Source organism: Crinia signifera, chromosome 6 (genome assembly GCF_055691185.1).
Source record: "Crinia signifera chromosome 6, ASM5569118v1, whole genome shotgun sequence".
NCBI classification, from domain to species: Eukaryota; Metazoa; Chordata; class Amphibia; order Anura; family Myobatrachidae; genus Crinia; species Crinia signifera.
This window is the reverse complement of record NC_139222.1, coordinates 38,229,457-38,256,725: the sequence shown is the minus strand read 5'-3', so window position 1 is coordinate 38,256,725 and position 27,269 is coordinate 38,229,457. Positions and strand designations below refer to the sequence as shown.

Sequence of the window (27,269 nt, the reverse complement as noted above, 5' to 3'; positions counted from 1 at the left end):
TTTTCTGATTTACAAAATTTATTTGAAAGCCAGATAATAGCGGCACCTAAAAGCATGACGCTCAACTATGGGCTTCTCGCCCTACTGTAACTTAATAAAGATGGGCTTCATCCTCCTCAGCCCAACAAATGGGACCAATATATCTATATGTATTTGGCAAGATGCAGGTGGTCATAAATCTGGCACTGGAATCCTGACAGTCAGGCTGTGGGAGGGGAGGGGTAGGGTAAGGCTGTGGGAGGGGAGGGGTAGGGTTAGGCTGTGGGAGGGGAGGGTTGGGGTTAGGCTGTGGGAGGGTTGGTTGGGGTTAGGCAGTGGAAGTGGAGCGGTAGGGTTAGGCTGTGGGAGGGGAGGGGTAGGGTTAGGCTGTGGGAGGGGTAGGGTTAGGCTGTGGGAGGGGTGGGGTTGGGGTTAGGCTGTGGGAGAAAAGGCATAACTACCATAGGTGCAAGGGGTGCAGCTGCTATGGGGCCCAGAGCTGAAGGGTGCCCATCTTTCCTGTCTAAGTAATATGATTTACATACATTTATCACCATCAGTTGCTAAATAGGGGCACTTACAAACTTTTGCTATGGGGCCCACAAATATCTAGTTACGCCCCTGTGTGGGAGGGTTGGTTGGGGTTAGGCAGTCGAAGTGGAGGGGTAGGGTTAGGCTGTGGGAGGGGAGGGGTAGGGTTAGGCTGTGGGAGGGGAGGGGTAGGGTTTGGCTGTGGGAGGGGTGGGGTTGGGGTTAGGCTGTGGGAGGGTTGGTTGGGGTTAGGCAGTGGAAGTGGAGGGGTAGGGTTAGGGGAGGGGTAGGGTTAGGCTGTGGGAGGGAGGGTTACTCATATGTGTCTGGATTCGGACCATTGGGATGCTGCTGTGGGTACTCTGAAGGCTCACATGCTGACTGTCAGGACCCCACATAGTTGAAGAAAACTTTGACTTCAGGAAACTATCTACAATATACAACATCTACAGTATGCTATTCATTATAAATCTAGAACTGAGTACATTGGGGTTGTCTAAGTACAGCAGAAGTTAGACCTTTAATAATTGTCCTAAAGCTTCCAACATCATGGTTGTGCCACAAGTATCTGTATATACAATATACATGATGTACATGCTGATCAGTATTTGCTGAAGATGGCCAAAATAGTCTCGCCGTTGCGCACCTTGTAGGATCCAACACCTGGGAACACAGAGACATTTAAAAAGCAAATAAATAAAAAAAACATTGGAAGTCATTAACACACATTAACACACCTGCTCGGAGAAAGCATTTCTAGGAGAATGTGACAGCAACACCTACAGTATGAGCGCCGTGTCAAAGAGCGCATGTAGTGATCCGCCTCAGTAATACTGATACGTCCCATGTCGTGTGTTATACTAGCAAGTGGGCGGCATGGGGCCATGGAGTTAGGTCTCATTGCGGCCCGAACCTCATTATACACTGCTAGATTACTGGCATTGTAGAGCAGGGGGCGGAGCTGTGATGACAATCCAGTGATCATTGTGTCATTGCCCTGCCCACTTCCACTAGGTTAGCGGTCGGCTGGGGGGGGGGGGGGGGGGGTTTGGTTTGATGTGGTCAGAAGTGCCACCAGTTTTTTGTGAGCTTTGCGGACGCTCTCGAAGCGTAGGCAAGTATGATGTAGGCATTATAATCAATGCAGGGAAATAGCACTGATCTCTGGGGGGTTACATGCCCATTGCCGGGGCGTTATTTGTGATGGCAGGAGAAATAATTCGATGGCCGGCGACCATCGAATGATTTTTCCTGCTAGCGGCTGCATGCGAGGGTATATGTACTTGTACACAACCCCTCACAAGTTACTGGGTGGATTCGGCGATGGGGGGGCGGTGGACATTCTGACGGGTGGCATAAAGCCGCTCCCTATGCAACTTGCCTCAGATGCTTAGGGAGCGATGTGGAATCATACCCTAGATTTCCACAGATGAGGAGACACATGAACTGGCTGAGTACTAACACCTAGTACATGCACAGTCAGGCATATTTTTGTCACAGCAATGCTCTGAATTAGATTTCATTGTGAAGAGAGCAGGTAATGGCGTCACATAATGTGGTGTAGAGGGTGTATCTTTAGTGGCTTCCCTTCGCAGAGCTGTCTAGTACTCTCCATGTAGCTGCCAACTAGTGGTCCCTCCAGTGAAATTCCCATTGTTCCATTAATAAGAGTGTTGTTGACTTGACAGAAGACACACGCACAACAGGCAACCGAGTCTACAGACCTTCTTCTAATGGCTTTTCATTGCTGAATAACTGCCAATATGTCTTGTCGTTGCTGTTTCCCCCCAGACCATTAATAGTTGTCAAATACGGGCCCCAGGAAGAGTTTTCTGTTTCAAAACTGAAGAAAAGAAAGAAATACAGTTATTACCACTGAGTGAGACGGAACACAGTTATCATAGGAATGTACATCAGTAAGGACAAGTGCTATTATAGACTCTGATGTATATTTACAACCTAGTAGTTTAAAGCCTGTCAAAATGACAGCTTCTGCCATGTACTTTCACTTTGAGCTGTGACAGTTTTTACTTTCACTTTGAGCTGTGACAATTTGTAGCCCACAAACCTTCCACCCCAACCCAGTCCCTATCTGCTCCTACCTCCAATCTCTGTCTTCACAACTCCCTCTGTCTATATCCAGCAGGTTTGAAACAGATCAGTGTCCCTGCAAAAATTGCTTTTATTTTCAGTTGTGACATCTTTTAGCACACAAAGGAGTAATTTGGTCCATCGAGTGGCCTATAGTGGTCAGTGGCGGTACTTCACCTCATAGAGGCGAGGAGTAATTAACCTTTCCTGGTCTTTATTTTGGTTACAGCATAGTGGAGTTACAGAATGCAGCATACAGGTAATCACAGCATAGTACAGACTCTTCAAAGTGCTTCAGTGGTCCCTACCATAGCCCACACCAGGGGCGTAACTAGAACTTTGTGGGCCCCATAGCAAAATGTATAATGGGGCCCCCCCTGCAGTGCCCATTACACATTATGCAACACACCACAATGACCATTATACATTATGCGCACACCTCAATGCCCATTACACATTATATGCACACCACAATTCCCATTATACATTATGCGACATAGTGCAATGCCCATTACACATTATGCGACACACCGCAATTGCCATTACACATTATGCGCACATCACAATACCACTTACAAATTATACGTACACCACAATGCCCGTTACACATTATGTGCACACCACAATGCCCCTTACGCAATGTGACACACACTAATTCCCCTTACACATTATACCACATGCAGCAATGCCCATTACACAATATGCCATACACACACACCAGAAGGCCTTTTATATATGGGATGCTGCGAAAAAAGAGTGTGGCTTGCACTGACAATTGAGTTAAAGTGAATAAATAGACCAACTTATGTATAGATATAGGTATAGATACCTCACATAGATTTGTTGGTGGTGCTCCCTAGAGTTATGGATAACCATATATTTTTGAAAGAAAAAAAAGAAAAAAGATAACTCTTTTAACAGAAGTTAGTGCCCCTAAAAAGAGAGTTATCTTTTTTCTTTCAAAAATATATGGGATGCTGTCAGCATCCTGGGAGTCAGTATGTTGGAGTTCAGTATACTGGCGCCAGCATCCTGACTGCTGACAGACCATTGGTGACAGGGGGTGGACTTGTGCGGCACAGCTAACCCCAGTTATTTGTCTGCTGCTAACACAGACTGCACCCGGTGCAGCAGCATCCTTGCAGACCCTGCCAGCGCTTGCTCTCCCAATACACCGCGGGTCTGTGGGACCACAGTTATGCAACTGAATGTAGCCATGTTTGTGTTTGCTGCAATGCGGCTTATTGTGCCGGACTGTGCAATCACTGTGTATAGGCACAGCACGGTGCAGCAAGCCGCATTACAGCAAACATTACATTTTGTATAGCTCAGACAAACTGTATTAAAAAAACCCCACTAAATATAGCATTTTAAACTTATTATTTCAGTATACAGTAGTATGCTGATGCAATATGAAGCCCAGCTCACCAGAGAGAAACTTCAGCAGCCAGCAGGACTGTGTTCTCCCGGCCGGACCCTCACTATCACAGCAGTCAGCCACTATGGTCCGTCCACAGCTGTCAGCTGTCCCAATGATGGTGTGGGGGCCTTCCATGTCAGTGTTCCGGTCCGGCGCTGTTCTCCCCCCACCTGCCCGGCACAGCGTGACCTCATCCTGCACAGCGGCACGGCGCGACCCACTCCCCCTTCTTCTAGGCTCCAGTTCTCAGTCTATCCAGCAGCTTATCCACACCCTGCCCGGCTTCTCAATCTCCCAGCAATGCAGGCGGCCATGGGCAGCTCCCTCGGTCTCTTAGAATCAATGTAATAAAAATAGTAAGTGGGTGCAGGGATTGCTTGCTGCCCATGGGGCCCCCACAGCTGCCGGGCCCCATAGCAGCTGCACCTTCTACACCCACGGTAGTTCCGCCACTGGTAGGCGCCAAAAGCCATGATCCAAAAAAGCTTTGTTTTCAGACTTTGTTGGATAATAAATGGTCCTGTTACTTAACATGCGGAAACTAGTGCCCATAAGTGATGGTAAATAGGTCCCCTAGTTGTTTCCTCCCCTGTCTTAATCTGCCACCATGCCACTGTACATGACACGCATACTAAGTCAGCAGAGCTATGTACTGTATTATGTATTACCTTAGCTGGTGACTTATACAGCCCAGTACAGACAACTTGGACATAAGTCTTCATGGAGGTTGTGGAGCACAGGGCCGGCAGTGTCTAGGGCAGGCCTGGCCAACTTGTGGCTCTCCAGCTGTTCAGAAACTACAAGTCCCAGCATGCCTTGCCACACTTTTGTTATTAGGGAATGCTAAAACTGTGGCAAGGCATGCTGGGATGTGTAGTTTTACAACAGCTGGAGAGCCATGGGTTGGCCAGGCCTGGTCTAGGGCAACAGTCAATAGGTTGACCATGAATGATCAATGTGTAATATGATGAAATAGACAAAAGGTTGACATCTCTTGACATAAATCACCAATTAGTGTCGCGCGTACCCTCGAATGCCCCCATTCACTTGTCATGCTTCAGCCTCGCTGCGCTTGGCACACTTTAACGTTCTCAATTGTAGTCCATGTAGATCGTAAAGCATGAAAAAAAGAAGGAAGAAATCGAGAAAAACGAACTTTGACCTTCTCATGTGTCGACCAATGAAGTGTTGGCTTATTGCTTGTGTCGACTTTTTTTTGTTCATGCCGACCTTTTGACCATGTCAACATTTTGCCCATGTCATAGTTGACCAGTTGGACCACTGACCAAGACACTGTAAGCAGAGGATTTTAGACAGCATGCGTATGGATCGGTCATTAGGTAGACCACTATTAGTCGACAGGCAGAAGATCGACGCAGGAAAAAGGTCGACGTGAGTTTTATTCTTTCGGGGGGGGGGGGGTTGTGTCTATGGCCCTCGTTGTACAGTAATTCCCTCCCTCCCCTGAGCATTCTTATGGGGGGCCAATGGTTAGGGCATGCGCACGTGCAGGCCTTCTGTGTGAGCGCCCTCGTTGAGCTGCACTTTTCGGTGGGGTGCTTGCACAGTGGGGGGGTGTTGGCAGTGAGGGGGCATGGGAACGCCCAGCGTTTCATAAGTGTTCCCATGCAAACCTTGGGCATTCCCATGCTAAGGCTGCGTGACGCGGGGTGCCGGGGGCAGGCAGCTGACGTCACATGACATCAGCCGCCCGCCCTGTCTTCGGCCAGGCCCGCGCAAAGTCAGTCTCCACTGACTTATATTTGCGTGATGTGAAGAAATCAATCGATGGTCGCCAACCATCTAATGATTTCTCCGCCAGCGGGACATGCCACATCCCCTCCCATGGTTGCGAGGAAATGCGGCGGGGGCAGCAATTCAGCGGGGTGTGCCCTCTGGGACTCGTCAGCTTACCGAGTCAACCAGAATGATATGGACAAGTCCTTTTGGTACTTGTGTAGTTTCACGGCGGCAGCTTACGCTGTCAGTGTTGCGTTCCTATCAGAATCAGCGTAGTGTTCCCGCGGCCAGTGTAGTTAGCGTAGTGTTCCCGCGGCCAGCGTAGTTAGCGTAGTCAGTCAGTATTAGCGTAGTGTTCCCGCGGCCAGCGTAGTTAGCGTAGTCAGTCAGTATTAGCGTAGTGTTCCCGCGGCCAGAGTAGTTAGCGTAGTCAGTCAGTATTAGCGTAGTGTTCCCGCGGCCAGCGTAGTTTGCGTAGTCAGTCAGTATTAGCATATTGTTCCCGCGACCAGCGTAGATAGCGTAGTCAGTCAGTATTAGCGTAGTGTTCCCGCGGCCAGCGTAGTTAGCGTAGTCAGTCAGTATTAGCGTAGTGTCACCCGCGGCCGCTTATGCGCCCCTGGCTACGTTATCAGCGTAGGCTGCCGCCGTGAAACTACACAAGTATCTACCGTACTGTTGCCGGGAACTGCATCTCTGTCCCCGGCTTCCCTGGCAAGCCTAATTAGCGCCTCTTTCACACCACCGGCGCCTGCGTCTGAGTAGCTATTACGGCAGGGTTCAGCAACCCTGCCTACAGGGTTAGGGGTTCTGTAGCACCTTTTCAAACCCCCACTATCCACGGCAGCCTGAAGTGTGGCGAGCGGGCGCGTTACGCGTCCTCCCAACCTTTTCATACCCCCACTATCCACGTCGGTGTTGAGTTTATATAGTGTGGCGAGTGGACCCCTAACCCTGGGTTGCTGTACCCTGCCATAATAGCTACTCAGATGCAGGAGCGTCTCATTGCTGGAGCGTCTGAGACGCTCCTGCGTGTCAAACAGATGGAGCGCCTTTCTCCGCCGGCGCCAGCATGATCCCCTCTCCACCAAAGAGAGGGGATCATGCTGGCGCCGTCGGTGTGAGAGAGGCGCTGAGTAGGCTTGCCAGGGACAGAGATGCAGTTCCCGGCAACAGTACGGTAGTTACTTGTGTAGTTTCACGGCGACAGCCTACGCTGATAATGTAGCTTAGGCTGCCGCCGTGAAACTACACAAGTAAGGCAGCCGTTGGGCTACGCTAATAGCGTAGCTTCAAACGTAGCTTAAGCTGCTGCCGTGAAACCACACAAGTACCGTCCTTGTTTTTAAAAAAAATACAGTGAAAAAAAACACATCAACCTTTTTTTATGTCAACCTTTTGTCCATGCATGGTGACCTAGACACTTTCGACCTAACTAATGCATTCCCTACTGCACAAGCAAGCCAGGCGAGAACCTCACATATGGTCCTGCATTAATATAGTAACACAGGCGACAACATTACCCAGCATCAGACCTGCGATCCCTTACCTGAATTCCTTGGGGTTGAGCTCAGCTGCCTTCTGCATCACCTGCAGCAGAGTAGATCCCTCACTCACAGACACAGTAATGGAGTATTTGAAAGGATCACCGATCAGGTCATTGTAGATGGTGTAATGCACAGAGATCAAGGGAGCTAAACAGAAGAAGGAGACAAAACCACAAGATACTGTAGGCACTCTAGTGTCAGGTGGCTGAAGAAGCATTCATATGAGAAGTATGGGATGCGGTCATGTGGTCTACAGCATGATGGTCGACAGTCATTAGGTCGACACCATTAGGTCAACATGGGAAAAGGTCGACATGGGTCTAAGTCGACATAGGAAAATGTCGACCATCATGCTGTAGACCAAATGATCCCAACCTGAGAAGTTTCCGTACCTGGTAGATGAATATATAGAAGGCGATAGTGTAACAAAGAGGACGGCACAGCAAACATGACAGATACGAGAATGAATATAATGCAAAGAAGTTTAGTAAATAGGTGTCATTAAACATGTCACCAAGGGTGCTTAAACAGACTATAGTGAGTTGTATTCTCCTGAACTATGCCATAGACCAGACTTATTATAACGGTATCACCTGTCCACCCGTGACACACTCACCTTCGTTCCCCTGTCCTGTGGTGTCTTGCACACAGAGCAGGCACGCCACGCAGAGCAGACACACTAACATGTTTCCTGACAGACTTCACGTAAGTGGTGTGAATGTGGGTGGCCTTTTTCTTTATATACCCATGAAGCCACCCAATCAGTAGCTGGCGTCTCTGTAATGCACCAAAGCAACACGTGTCTCTAGCGCTGACCTTTATCTTTCTACTGTTCAAATAGCAGTTACTGAGCCAGATGTATCAAGCTTCAAGAAGCGATGAAGTGGAGAGCGATAAACAAGCAGCCAATCAGCTCCTACCTGTCATTTTTCAAACCCAGCCTGTAACATGACAGGAAGGAGCTGATTGGCTGGCTGTTTAGCACTCTTCATTTTATCACGTTTTGAAGCTTGATACATCTGGCCCAGTGAGGAAATGTTCTCCAGGGTAGACTATACTGTGTACATTGTCCTGCCTGCTTGCGGTCCCCTGTGGTCCCAGTCCTGTAGATTGTAACGTTGCAAGCAGGGCCCTCAGACCTCACCGTCTGCTAATACACATCTGATTTTATTTCCTGTTTGGGCAAATGGTGGTGCTAGGAGAAGAATACGGTACTTGTTTCCTAGAACGGCCACAACGATTTAGATCGTTGTGGTCGTAAGATAAAAAATCGGATCGATCGCATCGCATGCGATTTGGTCGCATACGATGCGACCGATCCGATCGACCGATTTTTCACCCGATTTTTTTTTTTTTTCACCTGATTATTTTCAATTGCCCCCACAAATGTTACTAAGTGGGCTAGACCCCACGATAGACGTCAACCCGAAGCGTGGCGAGCGCAGCGAGCCCGCGAGGGGCGGCGGTGCGCGTCCTCCGACCTTTTCATTCCCCTACTATCCACTAGGGCGTGGAGTGAGAATAGAATAGTGTGGCGAGCGCAGCGAGCCACCGAGCCCGAAGCGTGGCGAGCGCAGCGAGCCCCGCGAGGGGACGCGTCTAACTTCACAGGTATACGCGTCCCCTCGCGGGGCTCGCTGCGCTCGCCACGCTTCGGGCTCGGTGGCTCGCTGCGCTCGCCACACTATTCTATTCTCACTCCACGCCCTAGTGGATAGTAGGGGAATGAAAAGGTCGGAGGACGCGCACCGCCGCCCCTCGTGGGCTCGCTGCGCTCGCCACGCTTCGGGTTGACGTCTATCGTGGGGTCATGGCGGGCACATAAAAAATGTGAAATGGGTCATATTGGCCCATTTCACCTTTTTTAACATTTTTCCCTATGTGAGATGGACTTAATCAAGTCCATCTCATCTTGTGCCATTATAATGGCACAAGACCGACAAGATCCTCCCGATTTCAATGTTAAAAGATTTTTTAACATTGAAGTCTATGGAAAAATCGGGTCAATCGGTCGGTCGCATCGCGGCCGATTTTAATTGGTCGCGACCGACCGATTGACCCGTTTTTTGTCAATCAAAGTGAAAAAAGTGTAAAAAATCGGCCACATCGTGAGGATCGTGTCCCTTAATTAAGAGCCACGATCACTCACGATTGTGGCCGTTCTAGGAAACAAGTACCAAGAATACATAATACTGCAATGAGGGCTGAAACATGCCATTAGTCCTCAGTGTAGCAGCTGATGTTGTTTGCCACACTGCCCATGTACATAACCTTCAGAAAGGTCGGTAGCTGCCATTGGTTTCCCTCCGCTTCACGCTCCTACAAACACTCCAATTGTACGTTATAGGTCAGTGATGATAAGGTGGTAGATGTGCTCCAACGAGCTGGAATTTTGGCATGAGAAGTGGAACCAGGGTCACCTCTATCCTGACTAGAAGTGGAAAACAGATATGCTGATCTTTGTTCTCTATTCTCCATAGGGAAATATGACAGGATGGAAGTGAACTTTAGATCCTGCACCCACCAAGCCTAGTGAACCTATAGGCATTGTGTATCGATAATAAGTAAGCCAATGGGCTATCAAAGAGTAGGTGGTCCTCCTGCATCCTGCCCACTTCCTAGTGAGGCATTATGGGAACAAAAATACCATAAATGACGGGTTTATAGAGAGGAAGAGGTGTGATAAGAGGGGTATTATGATAATTGTGTCACATTGGCCCTGCACCCACTTCACAGAGCCACAATTCACATCATTATGACACAATGGGCAGGGCATAGGGGCATTATTAAAGTAGTCAAATGTGACCCGCATACATAAGTAATGTGACAGCCCTCTGGAAATGGCAGACTGATGATGGGCCAAATGCAGGAAGATTCAAAAGTGATAAATAGCCAATCAGCTCCTACCTGCCATGTCACAGACTGTATTTAAAAAATGTCAGGCAGGAGCTGATTGGCTGGTTGTTTATCACCCTCCATTTTATCACTTTTGAAACTTAGTGCATCTGGACCGAAGTACATTAATAAATAGACACCGTAGCTGAGTGCTGGTAACTTTTGCTTCAGTCATACTACACATAATAAAATTACAATGGACAACGCTTAGGCGGAACTACCATTTGTGCACCTGGGCCCCTGAGGTCTAAGGGGCTCAATGCTGCCCCTGTCACCCTCTGTCTCTCCCTGTTACCTTCTGCCTCTCCCTGTCACTCACTGCTGTGTTGCAATAATGTGAACCTGGGTGGAGAAGGGGGCCCTATATTATATTTTTGCACCTGGGCCAACCACCCACAAGTTCTGCCACTGAGACAAACTATAGATTGCAAATGCAACATTTCTAGAAACACATACAGTATAAGTGCTAGAACATTAAGGGGCCCATTTATCAAAGAATATTTGCGGCTAAAACGTGTGTTTTCGGGGGTTAGCCGGAAATATTAAGTAGATCCCAAATGTACCAAAGGGGGACCGCAGCAGGAATAGGTTTCTATGGGGGATGCGAAGCTGCCTGATGTATTATCGGGCAGCCCGGCTTCGCATCCCTGGGCTATCGCCATTCTGAGATGGCGATAGCCCATTGTAGCCTATGGCTATGGGATCACACTGCTGCCGGGGCAGTGTGGTCAGCGCTAACCACGCACCCCCCGGCTTCCGGCTCCGGGTTATTTTCGGAACCCTGTCCCTTCACCTCCGGCTTCATACATCCCGCCGATGGGATTGTATTTTACAATGCGATCCTGGGCGGTAACATTCCACTCAGATCGCATTGTAAATGCAATACATGATAATTGGGCCTATAAAGGTTACACAGTAAATGACACATCTACATGAGGTGCGCTGAAACCCAATTTCCTTGGGTGCCCGACGGGATCCCGAAAGTCAGTTACTCGACGTCGGGATCCCAACACAGACAGACGGGTTCCCGACGGCCACTGGCTATTCTCCCTCGTGGGGCTCCACGACCCCCATAGATGGAGAAGAGAATAGGTGGCGAGCATAGCGAGGGGCTTCGTTGCGCTCACCATGCTGTCTGAGTCCGGCCAGTCGGGATCCCGACGTCGGGCTAATGACTGTCGGGATCCCGACTGTCGGAATCTGATACCACACCCCTTTCCTGGGAGCAGATTCCCTGTCTTGGCTGATTCTATAACAGCATTGCTGGCAGTCTGCCCCCAGCACCGTGTGTGTGTGTGTGTGTGTAAGAATGGTCCTCACCATTATCACCTGGGCAGGAAATCTCTTTCACGGAGAGATAACTTTTACCCCAGAGGAGCGGCAGGACCTGGGCAGCAGATATGGGGATGGAGAATTTCCCCTCTGGTATCAATTTCAGGACAGCACTTACTGTTTTGGAACAATCCCAGGAGGCTACAGAATAGTAAGACTGGGCAGCGGTCAGAGCCTAGAAAACAGGGTTATATACTATATTAACATGTAATAAATGTAATAATCATCATAACACATTACATGTCCTGCCGAGGTCGCTAGAGTTAACATGTGTTGAAGGATATTTTGGGTACTTGTTTCCTAGCACGGCGCCACGGATTTTAATTGTATCCATCGGGAACCAATGAAAAATGGTCCCTGAGACCCGATTTTACATTGGACCCAATGTTAAATGCCCCCCAGATCCCAATTTTCATTGTATACCCACCCTGATGGGTCAAATGCCCCCCCATTGTTAATGCTACCCCACGTTGAACGCCAACCCGAAGCGTGGCGAGCGGCGGCGGTACGCGTCCTCCGGCCTTTTCATACCCCCACTATCCACATCGGCGTGGAGTTGATATTACTAAGTGTGGCGAGCGCAGCAAGCCACCGAGCCCGAAGCGTGGCGAGCGCACGCGGAATGCATGTAAAGTAATCCGCGTCCCCTCGCGGGGCTCGCTGCACTCGCCATGCTTCGGGCTTGGTGGCTCGCTGCACTCGCCACACTATATAAAGTCAACTCCACGCCGACGTGGATAGTGGGGGTATGAAAAGGTCGGAGGACGCCTACCGCCGCCCCTCGCGGACTCGCTGCGCTCGTCACGCTTCGGGTTGGCGTTGATAGTGGGGGTGGCGTTAACAATGGAGGTTCATTTAACATACAGATGGGGCAGGTACCATCTTTGCAGGGGATGGTGACTCCAGCCGCCATCCCCCGCCAGCGCCATCTCTATAGGGAGAAGGGGACGCGCGCTCCCCTTCCGACGGCGCTTCCCCCGGGTCGCCGCCTGCCCGCACCCCCCCCTAACCCTGTCCGTCTCCCTGAAGCCCCGCCGACGGAGATTGAGATGTGCGTGCGTGTGAGACGCACGCGCGTCTCAGTCAGATGGTGTGCCAGGCTGCTGGCGGATCGCCAGCGCTGACGTTCTGGCGATTCACCAGCAAAGAAGAAGCCTGCCCCATCTGTAGTTATCACCCATCAGGGTGCCTGTACAATTAAAAATCAGGTCGCATCGCCTGCGATCGGATCGCACGCGATGCAATGCGACCGATACAATGCCCTACGATGTAAACCGTGGGCGCCGTGATAATATACAAGTACCGATACCTTCTAGCAAACCACAACACCAGGCTGTAAATGAGCAGACAGGCTTCCTTACATACCTGGCCAGCCAGTCCAGTGCTGTAAGTGTTTCCAATCAGTCCATTGTTCTGTGCCTGCAGTACCAGGTCCAGCAGTATAGACAGAGAGTTCTTCACTGACTTCTCTGTCTTAGCGGGCACGCTGTCCATCTGCAGCACACACGTCAGTCCCATTACTGCCACAGCTGCTGTATCTGAGTTGTTGGGGGGAATGCAGGAAAAACATATTAAGTAACCCTTTAGTGTATACAGGTCCAGGTCAATTCTACAATATTCTCACAAATTCACCAAAATTTGGGCATGCATTGGAACAAAGGGAGACATAATTATTTGCTTAGCATCGCTTTCGCCCATGTTTTACTGATTTATTACCATTTTGATAGTAACTTTTTAAAAACACAGACAAGAGTGGATGTGGCTGAGCAGTAACCAAATAGAAATGTTTAGAGTATGTGCACTATATTGGATCTTTTACATTACATATGTGGGACAATAAGGGCTGGATGTATCAAGCAGCTCCTTCAGAAAGGGCCCCACGAGCGTTTCAAGTGCGGATAGCGGGGGCCGGCGGTTTTATCACCAGCTGCCAGCTATATGAGAGGTGCTCCACCTCATCTCTCAGCAGCAAAGATGGAGAGGAGACCCCATCTCTCTAGTACAAAGATGGAGAGGAGACCACCGAGAGATATAGCATCCACAAAATCGGTGAGTATAATTTTGTTTGTTTTGGTTGTTTGCACACGTCACTGGGGTTATGTGATTTTTTTGAATCATTGGATACTGCAATTATTGGAAGCATACCCCTGGTAGTCCAAAATTGGGCAAGGTCTGTGAGGCTTTTTTGTGGGCTAAACCTTGCACCCAATTCAATTTTACCCCTAAAGGTGCCCATACACAAGTCCGATTTGGGACGATTTCACCCGATTCCGATAAATCAGGACGATATATTGGGAAATCGGCCCAAATCAGAGGTGTATGACGTGATCGTATCTGATACATGTTTCTGTACGCATCGGATTGGATTCTGTAGTTTTTACATGCAGCAGGTATGATCTATCGGGATCGCATCATCAGTGGAAAATCGCAGGTGCTTTTTAACACCTGCGATGTATCGCATCCGATTTCCTTTACTGCCCTGGGAGTTCTTTTACATGCGATACATCGAATGTGATTTATCTCATGAAAAAAATAGCACATCAAGTTCCAAGTCCGAAGGAGCCCTCCCGGGGAGCACAAGGGAAAACAGGTCCGGCCTGGCTCTCAGGCAAGACCTACCTGTGTATGGTGGCCTTAAGAGTACAATTGGAACAGTTGCTAGAAAACAGGATTTATATCAATAGACTTATGTAGGGTACACACCAGGACGACCCGCTCACGATGCACATCGTGAGCGGGTCGTCAGTGTCTCGTCCGACACGCTCACGGTGACGCGGGGGGGCACGACCCGCTCACGATGTGCACCGTGAGCGGGTCCGATCCGATGGCGACCCGCACCCGGCTGTATGGTCGTCATTCAGATCTTACCTGCAGCAGGTAGGATCTCAATAACGACCGACCCGCGGGACCGCGCATCGGATCGGTATCGGTCCACACCAGGACAGAAAAGGGCCCAATCACCACACAATCTACATCCAATTGATCGGAATTGGATCTAGATTGAGGGGATCGGGCCCTAGTCATCCTGGTGTGTACCCAGCATAAGGGGGCCTTAGGAAACGGACATTCTGTAAGTTAAAAAGGTCGGACAGCCGAAGAAACAAAAACATATTAATATCAATGATCCATTATTCCAGCACAATAATTAAAATTTGAGGGATATAAAATAATTTATCGTCATTTTCGAACAAATTCACAAGTATGTGTTTATTCGTTACTAAGGGTGAGATGTACTAAGACTTGAAAAGTGATAAAATGGAGAGCGAAAAACAACCAATCAGCTCCTACCTGTCATTTTTCAAACTCAGCCTGTGACATGGAGGGTAGGAGCTGATTGGCTATTGGTTTATCACTCTCCATTTAAGCTTAGTACATCTGGCCCTAAATGAACTGCAACTAAATATTTTAGTAAACTGGGTTCCACGAATTCCACAGTACCCACAACACATCAACTCAACATTAATGAAAGGTCCTCATTAAATCAAGGCCGAAATATTTGTCACCTGGGGCAAAGCAGTCTAACTTCATGGTTCAGCCTGTAGACTACACAGTATATTAGGTTCAGATACTCACCTACAGAGTCTGTGAGACCGGGCGGGTTGGCAGGAGTAGCCTTAGCCAATGCCTCTGCAGCTGTAACCGCTGACCGATTGGACATCACACACAATGCTATGACATCAAGGGCGACTTGGAACCAGGTGGTCAGCGGAGAATTAGAGTTTGCTGTAAACAGTTCAAATATTCAGTTAACGGAATTCCCACATAGTCTTTCATTGAACCTAAATGGAACCTCACCAGGGGCGAGATGCACTAAGTTTCAAAACTGATAAAATGGAGGATGATAAACAACTGAACAATCAGCTCCTACCTGACATCTTTAAAACCCAGCCTGTGACATGGCAGGTAGGAGCTGATTGGCTGGCAGTTTATCACTCTCCATTTGATCACTTTTGAAGCTTAGTGCACCTGGCCCATTATGTGAGAATGAGATGTTCAGCCCGGGCAAAGATAAATTCATATGGGAGCTAGAACTGATAGAGATGAAATCAGTTTAGGGAATACCACAGAGGTGGATGAGAGAAGTAAGGTGAGGGTGAGTGTTAGCTCTTTTGACAAATGAGCATAAGAACAGAGAAGTCTAATAAGAGAAACTCTGAAGACATAGGGCGGTATTCAATGTGAATACTGGCGACGTGCAGCGAATCCTGTTTAGGATTCGCTGCACATTCGCCACTACTCGCTGCGTTCCGGAGCCTCGCCGGCTCCGGTATTCAACGAGTCAGGGGCTCGCTGCCCCTGACTGGCGAATTTGAGCTCCTGCGGCGGGCGCCGCAGGGAGCCTGAGGACGGTGGCAGGCAGGGAGATGGAAGTCTCCCTGCCTGCCCCAGAATGTATGTGGGGGGGAGGTGGGCTCCCCGGGTGCCAGGCAGCACAGGCTGCCCCCCCAGGGGTTCCAGCAGGGGACCGGGTATATTCACTACACCCGATCATGCATATGTAATGATCGGGTGCAGTGAATATATGAATATCTAATGAGCGGCTCGGCTCCGGCCCCCTGCTGGCTGGTCTGTGTAAAAAAAATACATATATATATTTTTTTTTTTATTAAATATATATTCATGTGCTTACAGCACATTAATAAAAATAGCATGCCCCTCCTCAGAATAAAATTCCAGATTTTTTGACACCAATTGTAAAAAACAAAACACTTTATTTTAAAAGTTCACCTTCCACTTCACCATAAAAAGATAGCGATTGCTACTCGGTGAATCATGGTGAAAAAAATCTTGAAATGTATTCGCCATCTGGTCATTGAATAGGGTGATTCACCGTTTTCGTCAGAAATTCGCCTTGCAGCACAAAATCGCCATAAAAACCTGGCAAATCAGCCTCATTGAATACCGCCCATAATATATTTGTCCTAAGACTGTGTACCGTAAATAAATGCATACTCATTTGTTTACACTCAGAAGATGTCCTGGTTCCAAGAGGAAGAAGATACTGTAGCAACTACAATAGGTGCACCTCTGTGTTGTACCTGTCTCATCTGTGCTACACTTGGAACTCACCCACATATCCTAGGATGAGACTGAACTACAACTATCTGTTTGATCCAATGCTGGGTGGGTATAACTAACACAACCTACACCTGCAAATAGTCTCTACAATGTAGGTGGAACATGCAGGATATGTCTCTGTAGAATAGACACTTCCCGCATGTAACTGCGATCCCAGCACTGTGGCCAGCTGAGTAAGGTTCGGCTGGCCGATGGCAGGGAGGTCTGAGAGAACGCATGATGTCACACAGACCCAACACATTCCAAGAAAATGGACCTGTTCTCTTCTAGGAACACAGGCCCTTACTCTCGTCCGTGCACGGACCAGGATCTTCCCAAGAGCATTGATGGTTGTGTATGCGTATGCGCAGGGTCATTTCAAGTGGGTGGGGGCGGAGAAGGGCAGCGGGCCAGTCCATTTGCATATGGGAACGCCCAGCAATTCATATGTGTTCCCATGAGAACACCAGGGGTGACATTCTATGGGATGAGATAAATAGACTTTTGCGATTTTTTTTTCGCAAAAACTGCCGAAATCGCATTTTTTTCCATTTTCGCATATTTAATGAGCTGCGAAAATGTGAAAAAAGTGCGATTTTTGCCAACAAGTTGGACACACTGGAAATGCGATGGCTGCTTTTCGCAGCACATTGCATCCAGATGTTTTCACATGAAAAAGTATACAAATCGCATATTTAATGGTATGCGATTTGTATAAAGTGTGACTATAATTCGCCCAAAAATCAGACCAGGTTCTGATGGGCGAATTAGCCAGAACCCTGCACAGATCGTAATGATCTGTGCAGGGTTCTGGTGTAAAAAAAAAATTAAACAGTTAAAATAAAAAAAAAAAACGAGCGCGGGGTCCCCCGCCAGAGCATAACCAGCCCCGGGCTCATTGAGCCGGTGCTGGTGACATAAAATCAGGGTCCCCGACAAATAGGGGTCCCCTTGATTTAATGAAACCAGCACCAGGCTCAAGGTCCGACGCTGGTTCCCGAAATACGGGGGACAAAATGACAAGGGGTCCCCCGTAATTTAAGAACCAGCACCAGACCCAACCAGCCAGCAGGGTAATGCCACAGCCGGGGGACACTTATTATATAAGGTCCCGCGGCCAAAGCATTAACCCCCTGGCTGGTCAGCATGGGCAGGGGTCCTGGGGAAGTGGGGACCCCCCCAAAGAAGGGGTCCCCCCCCCCCTCCAGGACTTGCCAGCCCATGCTGAAAGTCCGGGACTGTCCCCGATGCCCGTGGGCATCGGGCTGATGTAAAGTGTAAAAAAAAGAATATAAACTATTGTTTTCTACTGTAGAACTATGAGTCCCAGCAAGCCTACCCCGCATGCTGGGACTTGGAGAACCAAAAGTCCCAGCATGCGGGGCATTAAAGGGCCCGCTGGCACTTGTAGTTCTACAGTACAAAAAATAGTTAAATAAAACACACTGACACCCTGAAAAATAAAAGTTTAATACACACATAACACACACACTGATACTTACCTACCTTGAGCCCGTAAGTTGGTCCCTGGGTCCGGGCTCCAGGGCAGAAGAGTCCAGTTCCGGGGCCTTGGTCCTGGTTCCGGGGCTGGTTCGGGGCTCCTGGGCTGAAGAATCCGGGGTCCAGGATCCGAAGTAGTCCACATGGGTACCTTAGGAAGGAAATCCTACTCACCTGGTCCCCGGCGACGACATCGGCAGACGCGCTGCTCCCGGCTGCTGTGGTACCCGCTCTCGAACTGAAGAGGCGCAGAGATTTTCATCTTCCGCGCCTCTTCTCAGAATGATTCCTGGGCTGGTTATGCTCGGGCGGGGGACCCCGTTCTCATTTTTTTTTTTTTTTTAATTTGCGCTTTCCTGCAAACGTGCAATTTTCAGACATGAAAATCACACATTTTCAGGACTAAAGACATCGCACCACCTCGCACCTATTTGCACTATTTGGCCCGTTTTTCACATCTCATTAAATATGCGAAAAACGGGCCAATCTTGTGATTTTAAAAAGGGCGAAGTGGTGCGATAAAAAAAATGCGCATTTATCTCATCCCATAGAATGTCACCCCAGGTGTTCTCATGCTAATGAGCCGATGACGCGGGTGTATCATGGGACCATTTTATATGTGTGCGCCTTTGCCAACATTACTGTGTAACATCCATTCACAGGCCGTGCGAGCGAATCACCCTTGTAAATGGGTGGTGGCCAGGCAGGGTTTAATGGACTTGCAAGGCTGCAAATTCGCAGCCTTGCGAATCAACCAGAATAACCCCCACAGGCCTCCTACTGCCTCAACGCAGAGGGGAACCATGGTCAACATTGTAAGACCCATTCTCTGCATGAGCAGAACACCTTACACAACTGCAGGGTGATCGGGAATCTGCAAGTGTCGAGGGTACTTGTTTCCTAGCACGGCGCCCATCGCATCGCATACCATAAGGCATACGATGATATGCGATGCGATGTTAGCCGATGTTATACAATTTTAAAATGTACACCATTGAATTGTATGCCATTGTATGCCATATACAATGGTATACGATTTTAAATTGTATAAGCACCCTAATGGGTGTTTTCGATGTTAAATGTGCCCCCTATAAGATAAATAATTGTATAAGCAATAGGTGCTTACAATGTTAAAAGCACCCCCACGCCACCCGTACTATCAACCCGAAGCGTGGCGAGCGCAGCGGTACGCGTCCTCCAACCTCTTCATACCCCCACTATCCAAGTCGGTGTGGGGTTGAGTTTATATAGTGTGGCGAGCGCAGCGAGCCCCGCGACGGGACGCGGAATACATGTGAAGTAATGCGCGTCCCCTCGCCACGCTTCGGCCTCGCTGCGCTCGCCACACTATCTAAAATCAACTCCACGCCGACGTGGATAGTGGGGGTATGAAAAGGTCGGAGGACGCGTACTGCCGCCCCTCGTGGGATCGCTGCGCTCGCCACGCTTCGGGTTGGCGTTGATAGTGGCAGTGGCGTGGGGGTGCATTTAACATTGTAAGCACCTATTAAGGCGCATTGTATGCCATACACAATGGTATACAATTTAAAATTGAATACAATGCCATACGACTGAATATAGTGTGCGTCGTGTTAGGAAACAAGTACCGTGTCGAGTGTCCTGCGACTATCTCAGGCCTATATGGGATACAGTCGTTGGGTCAACAACCTTAGGTCGACAGCACATAGGTTGATACCTATAAATGGTCGACGTGGCTTAGGTCAACATGAACCGAGTGGAGCGACGCATCATGCCCGAAGCATGGCGAGCAAAGTGAGCGACCTAAAGTCCCAGTCAACCTATAGTCCATGTCGACATTTTATTGGTGTCGACATATGGCCTGTCGACCTACACTGTGTTGACCCATGATATGCGATAAGCATCCTGCATACTTGCTGCTGTATTGGGTGAAACTTGATTTTGTAGACATGAGTTTTAAAAAGAATTCAACTGTGGTGTACAAATAGTCTTTCTTCATTTAGCTAGATTGGTGGTTCCAACACTAGGGTCCTCCCATATTTCCAAGATGCTCTCTGTACTAACACTAGACCTGGGCATCAATAGTTTAACCACTGATGGTGATGCCGGCTGTTGACCATAGAAGCCCAGTGATGGCCATCCTTGCTCTATTACTCACCAGGTCAATCAGACATGGGGCTTTGTGGATGCTAACCATCCATGGTTGATGGCCAACCCAAACTAGCACCTGAAAATGTCATTTTGCGTGTTGGGTAATACAAGAAGTTTTGGTTGCACCCATAATGATCTGTACTGGGCCAGTCTAGGCCACCAATCCAAACATCGCAGACTGACGGAACAGCTCTAATCTATAATACAATGCTTCCCACAATGGCACATACATCGGGGGCCATGCATTTTAGGTGGGTTGCTATGTGGGTGCAGGGGGGATTGTCATTTCAAAAGAAGAACAATAGTGAAAAAAGGACTATACAAATACTGATATAAACTCACCAATGCAGTCCAACTCTTCATGAGTCTTGGTCTCTAAGAGATGTACAAGGTCGATGTTTTCTCCAGAACCGTAGATTTTGGTGGGGTCAGAACATGAAGACTGCAGAGCTAGGACATAAAGTGCAACTTTCCCCGAAGTGAAAGGTTGATCTAAAAGGAGAGGTGCGGAGACATAAAATCTATATGTCTACTACACGAAGTCTGCCCCCAATACACACTACCCGATTTTTTAAAAGAGTTAGTGGGCAATGTATTAAGCCTGATAAAGTGGAAAGTTATAACGCACCAGCCAATCAGCTTCTAACTGTGTTTTCATACACAGCTGATTGGCTGGTGCGTTATCACTTTTCACTTTATACAGTAACAGCTTTATCACCACTTTTAAAATTTACCAGGATTAGTACATCTGCCCTAGAGTTTCTTACGGTAGGTTCATATACAGTATGTTATATATAAATGATAAAATATAAGACTGCAAATATACAAGGATAATGCTTTAATGCAGTGGAATCATGGCACCAGGGCCACCATCAAAGGGGGACTGCTGGGACTACACAGAACAGGGACGCATAGCAGCCATATTTTGTGTGGATCTGGCTTTTTCAATTTAGTTATGTGGATTTGAATTTATGTGTATGTGTGTGTAGAGTTGATGTGGCTTTCCCTATATATTTAGTAGTATATATTCTGATTTTGAGTATAGTTTCCTATATTATATTATACATTAACATAACAATAACACCCACAGCCCAAACTTTGACAATTAAAAAAAATATGGTTTACCGATTGATGTCCTATTAACAATGTAGCTCCACCCACATTATCCTCAGCTCCGCCCACCTCTGCATCCTAACTTTTCACCTTGGGTGGGGGGAGGTACTGTATGTTGTTGGTCCTGGGCCTCCCTGCATGGCACACTAGATTATCAGCATATTTTTCTCAGCATCCCTAGGCAAAACGTTTCTTATTGTGGTACTCAGCAAACAATATTAAGTGAAGCAAATTGTGCTTACCTGTCATAGGGTCAGTTATGTGGAGGTGGGCGGGGGTGTGCTTCTGACTGTCCATATATTTTATGATTAATTATTTAAGTATAAAATATATTAGGCAAATTTCACTAACAAATACACATGCATTCCTCTGTCCTACTGTTTGTTTTGGAGGCAGTGTGTTAATTGCACCAAATCTGACTAATCTTCAATATAAAATACTTCTACTTACATATAAAGCTATTAACCATACTGCACCAACATATATCTTCGCTTATCTCAAAATATATCCCAAATCGACCTCTCTGATCTTCACAAGATCTGCATCTCTCATTCAAACTCATTACTAGATCTCATTCACAACTGCAGGACTTTCGTCAGGCAGTACCCACCCTATGGAATGCCCTTTCACGAAACATAAGACTCCACTAGCCTCCAAATTTGTAAGCGTTCCCTGAAAACTCACTTCTTCAGGCAAGCCTATCAAATTCCTGACCCACCCACATAACCTTCAAAAGCTTTAATTCTAAGTACATCCCATCAGGATTGTTCTTTGTAATCTGGTGGGACCGCTTTGCTATAGATAGTGCCTATCCTTGTGTATCCTTCCTATTTCCCTATAGATTGTGAGCAGGGACCTCCAACCTCTATGTCTGTCTGGGGTGTGGTATAAAAACCCGACAGTCGGGATTCCGACAGTCATTAGTCAGACGTCATTAGTCAGACGTCGGAATCCTTGCGGGCTCACTGCGCTCGCCACGCTGCGGCCACCTATTTTATTCTCCCTCTATGGGGGTCATGGACCCCCACGAGGGAGCAGTCGGGATTCCGATGTCGGAGAAATGACTGTCGGAATCCCGACTGTCGGGGAGCCGTCCGGCTCCCGTCTGTCTGTGATTACCCAGTTTGTAATATCACTGTTGAGTACAATTGTAAACGCAACGGAATATGCTGCGCTATATAAGAAACTATAAATAAATATTGCCAGGGTTCTCCGTTTTTTGGCTTTTGGAGATAATATTAGCACTAAGCGCCAGGGAGCCAGCTCTCCAATCAGTGTTAACCCTTTGCGTGCCAACGCTGCTGTGAATTACCCTCAAAATATCCGTTAAAAATGCCAGCGTTGCTCACAGCGACTGTTCTTTTTTTTGGGTGCAATATTGAACTAAACTTCAATAAATTGACCTGGCTGTATTTGTATTTATGTATACTAAAAAAAACTGTCACTGTGAGTGGTGCCGGCATTTTTAGCGGATATTTTGAGGCTCGCTCGCAGCAACGTTGGCAGTGGCGTAACAATAGAGGCGCTGAGAAAGTGTGGGCGCCGTGGGGTCTGCGGGGCTATTGTTACGCTGCTGCCACCTGTCTGGACCTGCCGCATCTGTCCTGTCTGCGGTCAGCTCTCCTGGTTCCTGCTGCTTATGAAAACTGACACTCACAAAATGGCTTCCCCCATACAGCAGGCAGTTTTTGAAGATACTAAAGGAGTCGGCGGCCTTCTTTAGCATCCTTAAAAATGGTCCGCTGTATGGGGGCAGCCATTTTGTGAGTGTCAGTTTTCATTAGCAGCAGAAGCCAAGTTAGAAGAGTGCCAAGACCGCATACAAGACTGGTGGCAGATGCAGCATCATGATGCGGAGGGGGAGGGCAGGGGGTTTATCTGTACTTGGGGGGGGGGGCAAAATTTTCAGCAGGGGGGTGAAAATTTAATACTTACACCACTGAATGTTGGCACTCAAACGGTTAAACAGACCCATTCACACTGCCCCGTAAATTAACCCAAGTAATTTTGTGTCCAATCCAGGTCACTACCCGGGTTGAATTCCTGGTCACTCGACTTTTGAGGGGTTTTTTGGGGCCTTTTTACACCGAACCAGCCATAACTTGCATCAAAGTAATGGTGTGAAAGGGGTATTCAACTTTACATGCTGAGTGTGTTATATAGGCAAATTTGCAGAACAGAGAAAAATAAATCAGTTTCTTTTTTAACCAATTATTGATGTACAGTAGAACCAGACTCTGATACATGGTAAATGGTGACGTTTGTGGCCCACTCCTGTCGCCTACAATCAGTCCAATAATCCATTTTTTTTTATTATTATTTTTTTATTGTTTGCATATTGTATATGTAAAAGATCAGCCTCCGAGAATTCAGCAATGATGGCCTGCGTACTGGAATCAGCACCTAAATGGTTATTGCAAAATGCACTTGTGACTAATACCATGAAATATGCAATACTAGTACACGGACACATCTCTTACATAACCACGGAGTTTACATGTTGCCAAACAGCTATTCAGGTTAAACATGTCTGAAAACTGTATAAAGTGTCAAATCAAGTACAATAAGGTAGATCTTGGAGTACGTAAAAAAAAAAAAAGCTTAAAAATATTTCATTAATGTAACATAGTAACATAGTAATTAAGGCTGAAAAAGACGTTAGTCCAGGCATTCCCAACCACGGTCCTCAAGGCACACCAACAGTGCAGGTTTTGTAGATATCCAGGATTGAGCAAAGATGGTTTAATTAGTATTTGAGGGATTCTGATTAAACCATCTGTGCTGAAGCCTGGATATCACTAAAACCTGCACTGTTGGTGTGCCTTGAGGACCGTGGATGGGAATGCCTGCGTTAGTCCATCGAGTTCAACCTATCTAACTTGTAAGTACTGACTTGAATAAGTCATATCTATAGGATTCCCTTAGTGGCCAAAAATGCATCCAGTTTTGATTTAAATTCATTAACAGTAGTCGCTGTAACCACCCCCCCCCCCTCCCCCCTCCCCACCGGCAATGAGTTCCGGAATTTTACTCCTCTAATGGTGAAGAATCCTCTTCTTAATTCAGTACGGAATTTCTTTTCCTCGAGCCACAGTACATGCCCGCATGTCCTAAGTATAGGCCTGTTAGTGACCAATCATCTCCCAGTTCCATATAATTCCCAATCCTGTATTTGAATATACTGCACTAATCATATCTCCTCTCAACCTCCGTTTCTCCAGTGAAAACATATTCAGCCTGGTTAACCTATCTTTGTATTCTAGTCATTCAAGACCTTTTACTAGCTCAGTCGCCCTTCTCTGTATCTGTTCCAATTCATTTATGTCCTTTTTAATGTGCGGTGCCCAGAACTGAACACAGTATTCCAAGTGTGGTCTCACCAATGCCTTGTAAAGAGGCACCATCACATTGGCATCCCTTGAATCCATTCCCCTTTTAATGCATGCCAGTGTCCTGTATGCTTTTGCTGCTGCACTTGAGCAGTGTGCACTATTACCCAATTTTTCATCTATGATGACCCCCAAGTCCTTCTCTACAGCAGAATTCCCTATAATAACTCTATTTAGCCTAGTCAGGTGCAGCTCAGTATAAAGCCCTGTACACACACATCAATTTGCTTTTTATTCGATGTTAGATTCGATTTTCTATTAGATCTGGCATTAGATCTTTCTATTCGATTTGGCATTAGATCTGTACTTTTGCATTAGATATCGAATTCGATATACATTCATGGTACATTGTACACATTCGATTTACTAGATCAAATTCAATATTTTCTGTTCGATTTTGTGAAAACGGGAGCGCACATTGAATCGAATGTAGATCGAAAGTGACACAAAAACCATTCGATTTAGTTTAGGACTCGATTCGATTTTGCTTCTATGAGCAAAATCGAATCGAAAATCGGGAAAAATCGATGCATGTGTACAGGGCTTTACTGAGATTTGCAATTTCTTCCACTAGATCTAGTATTTTTATATGTATTGTTTCATGCTATTTAGTGCATTGTTACTGCCTATTATGCTACTGTATATAGGGAGCTTAAGTAGCAACCTGTTGCACCAATTAAAAAAATCTAAAGTATAAAATGCACTAATATAATAGAGCAATACAACAAAATAAAGAGGTGCCTTGTTCTCAAATTAAATAATCAATATTTAAATAACATATTAAATATTTGTTATAATACATAGTTAAAACAAAAAATTGAACCATGTTCTAATCAAAAAGTCCATAGAAATTGCTTAAGTCACAAGAAACGGACTTACTTTCAGAAACTTTCTGGGCCGCATCTTCTCTCAGCTGTTTTGTTAGCGTCTCTCGGGCAAAGGAGTCTGGGACATCTCCTATGTTCAATGACAATAGGACACTGGGGTCTGGGGTAACGCATGGCCCCACACTTCTTGCCATGTTCAGTGCCAGAGCTGTGACAGAAGCCTTCTGCGTGTCTGGAACAGCTGTGGGGGAAAGAGAAGACATATTAGATGGGTTAGCTCTGGGGCCAAGGATTCCCCAATCTCATCCTCTGGTGTTTTGTCACTCACAGCAGACGGCATCAGCTCTGCAGGTACAGGTGAGGCTGAGGAGCCCAGCACATACGATGAGCAGCTTCATCCTGAGAGACGAGATGTACAAGTAACTCGCTGCTGCTTCTTCCTCCTATTTATACTTCCTAATTCCTGGCAACTGTCCATGTGTTAAGCCTCATATCAAACCTCTGTTTACATGCCCTGTCTCACCCTGGCAATGTGATCATTGGCGGCATTTATATTCACACGTCGGAAGGTTACATGGCGCAGTTAGGCTCTGTTAAGGTGCGAAGGGGAGAAAAGAAGATTTTGAGAGCCTTAAATGCAGAGAATGAAGAGAACAGGTTCAGCTGGAGCTTAATGAAAACAGGGTGGAGGGTGATGCTAGCTGTAGCTGGTATTACCTTATAGAAGCCTTAGGGCTTCTCTCCACAGTGCTGCTGTGTGAGGGATCTGACAAGGATCCCTCCCAGCATGCCCCACTGCCACAGGTGTCTCTGCACATGCGCAGATGGACTCCTGTGTCACAGACCTGGAAGTTTAGGCAGCGGCGGGGATCGCAGAGGGCAGCTCCTAACGGAAGATCTGCCCTTTGCGTTGCTCATCGCTTATGTTAGGAGTGTACATATGCGATGAGCATCGTGCCATTGGGCAGCGGGATGTACCAACAGTGCTTGGTACATCCCACCGAGAGAGTGTTAGGGAAAGAGAGAGTGGAGTCAGAGAAGGGGCTTCATGGAAAAGAGGGAATGAAATAGGGGAGCAAGAGATAGGGTGTCAGAGAGAAAGGGGGAGAGAGATCAAAAAGGGGAGCAAGAGAGGGAGAGAGTCATGGAGAGAAAGGAGGAAAGAGATAAAGAGGTGAGATGTAGGTGGCGTGATAGTGTTGAGAAAAAGAGAGGGGCAGGGGAAGAGAGAGCAGGGGGGAGAAAGGGGGCAGGGGGAGAGAGAGGGGGTCTGGTGAAGATAGAGAGGGGGCAGAGAAAGTGTGAAGGTAAAAGAAAGAGGGGGAGAGAGCAGGTGTGGGGGAGAGAGAGGACAAGGGGAAGAAGAGCTGGGGGAGATTGAGTGGGGGCAGGGTGGAAAGAAAAAGGAGAGACAGCAGGGAAGCAAGAGGGTGAGGGAGAAAAAGGAGAGAAAGGGGGAAAGCGATAAAGAGCTGAGATGTAGGAGGAGTGATAGTGTTGAAAAAAAGAGAGGGGCAGGGGAAGAGAGAGCAGGGGAGAGAAAGGGGGCAGGGGGAAGAGAGAGGGTCTGGTGAAGATAGAGAGGGGGCAGAGGAAGAGTGTGAAGGTAAAATAAAGGGGGAGAGAGCAGGTGTGGGGGAGGGAGGGGGCTGGGGAGATAGAGTGGGGGCAGGGTGAAAAGAAAAAGGAGAGACAGCAGGGAAGAAAGAGGGTGAGG

General features: G+C 47.5%; 1 protein-coding gene across 1 annotated transcript; it reads right to left on the bottom strand.

Annotated features, from left to right (window-relative positions):
• LOC146007564 (transcobalamin-1-like) lies at positions 1–26,121 on the bottom strand. Its single transcript, XM_083146024.1, has 9 exons — positions 25,881–26,121; positions 25,605–25,793; positions 20,566–20,715; positions 15,109–15,258; positions 12,901–13,073; positions 11,524–11,710; positions 7,311–7,455; positions 2,235–2,353; positions 1–1,173 (listed from the first exon to the last, which is right to left on the bottom strand). Exons 1-9 carry the CDS (start codon positions 25,948–25,950, stop codon positions 1,112–1,114), a joined length of 1,245 nt encoding a protein of 414 aa, XP_083002150.1. The 5' UTR covers positions 25,951–26,121; the 3' UTR covers positions 1–1,111.
• Between the last annotated feature and the right edge of the window lie 1,148 nt (positions 26,122–27,269).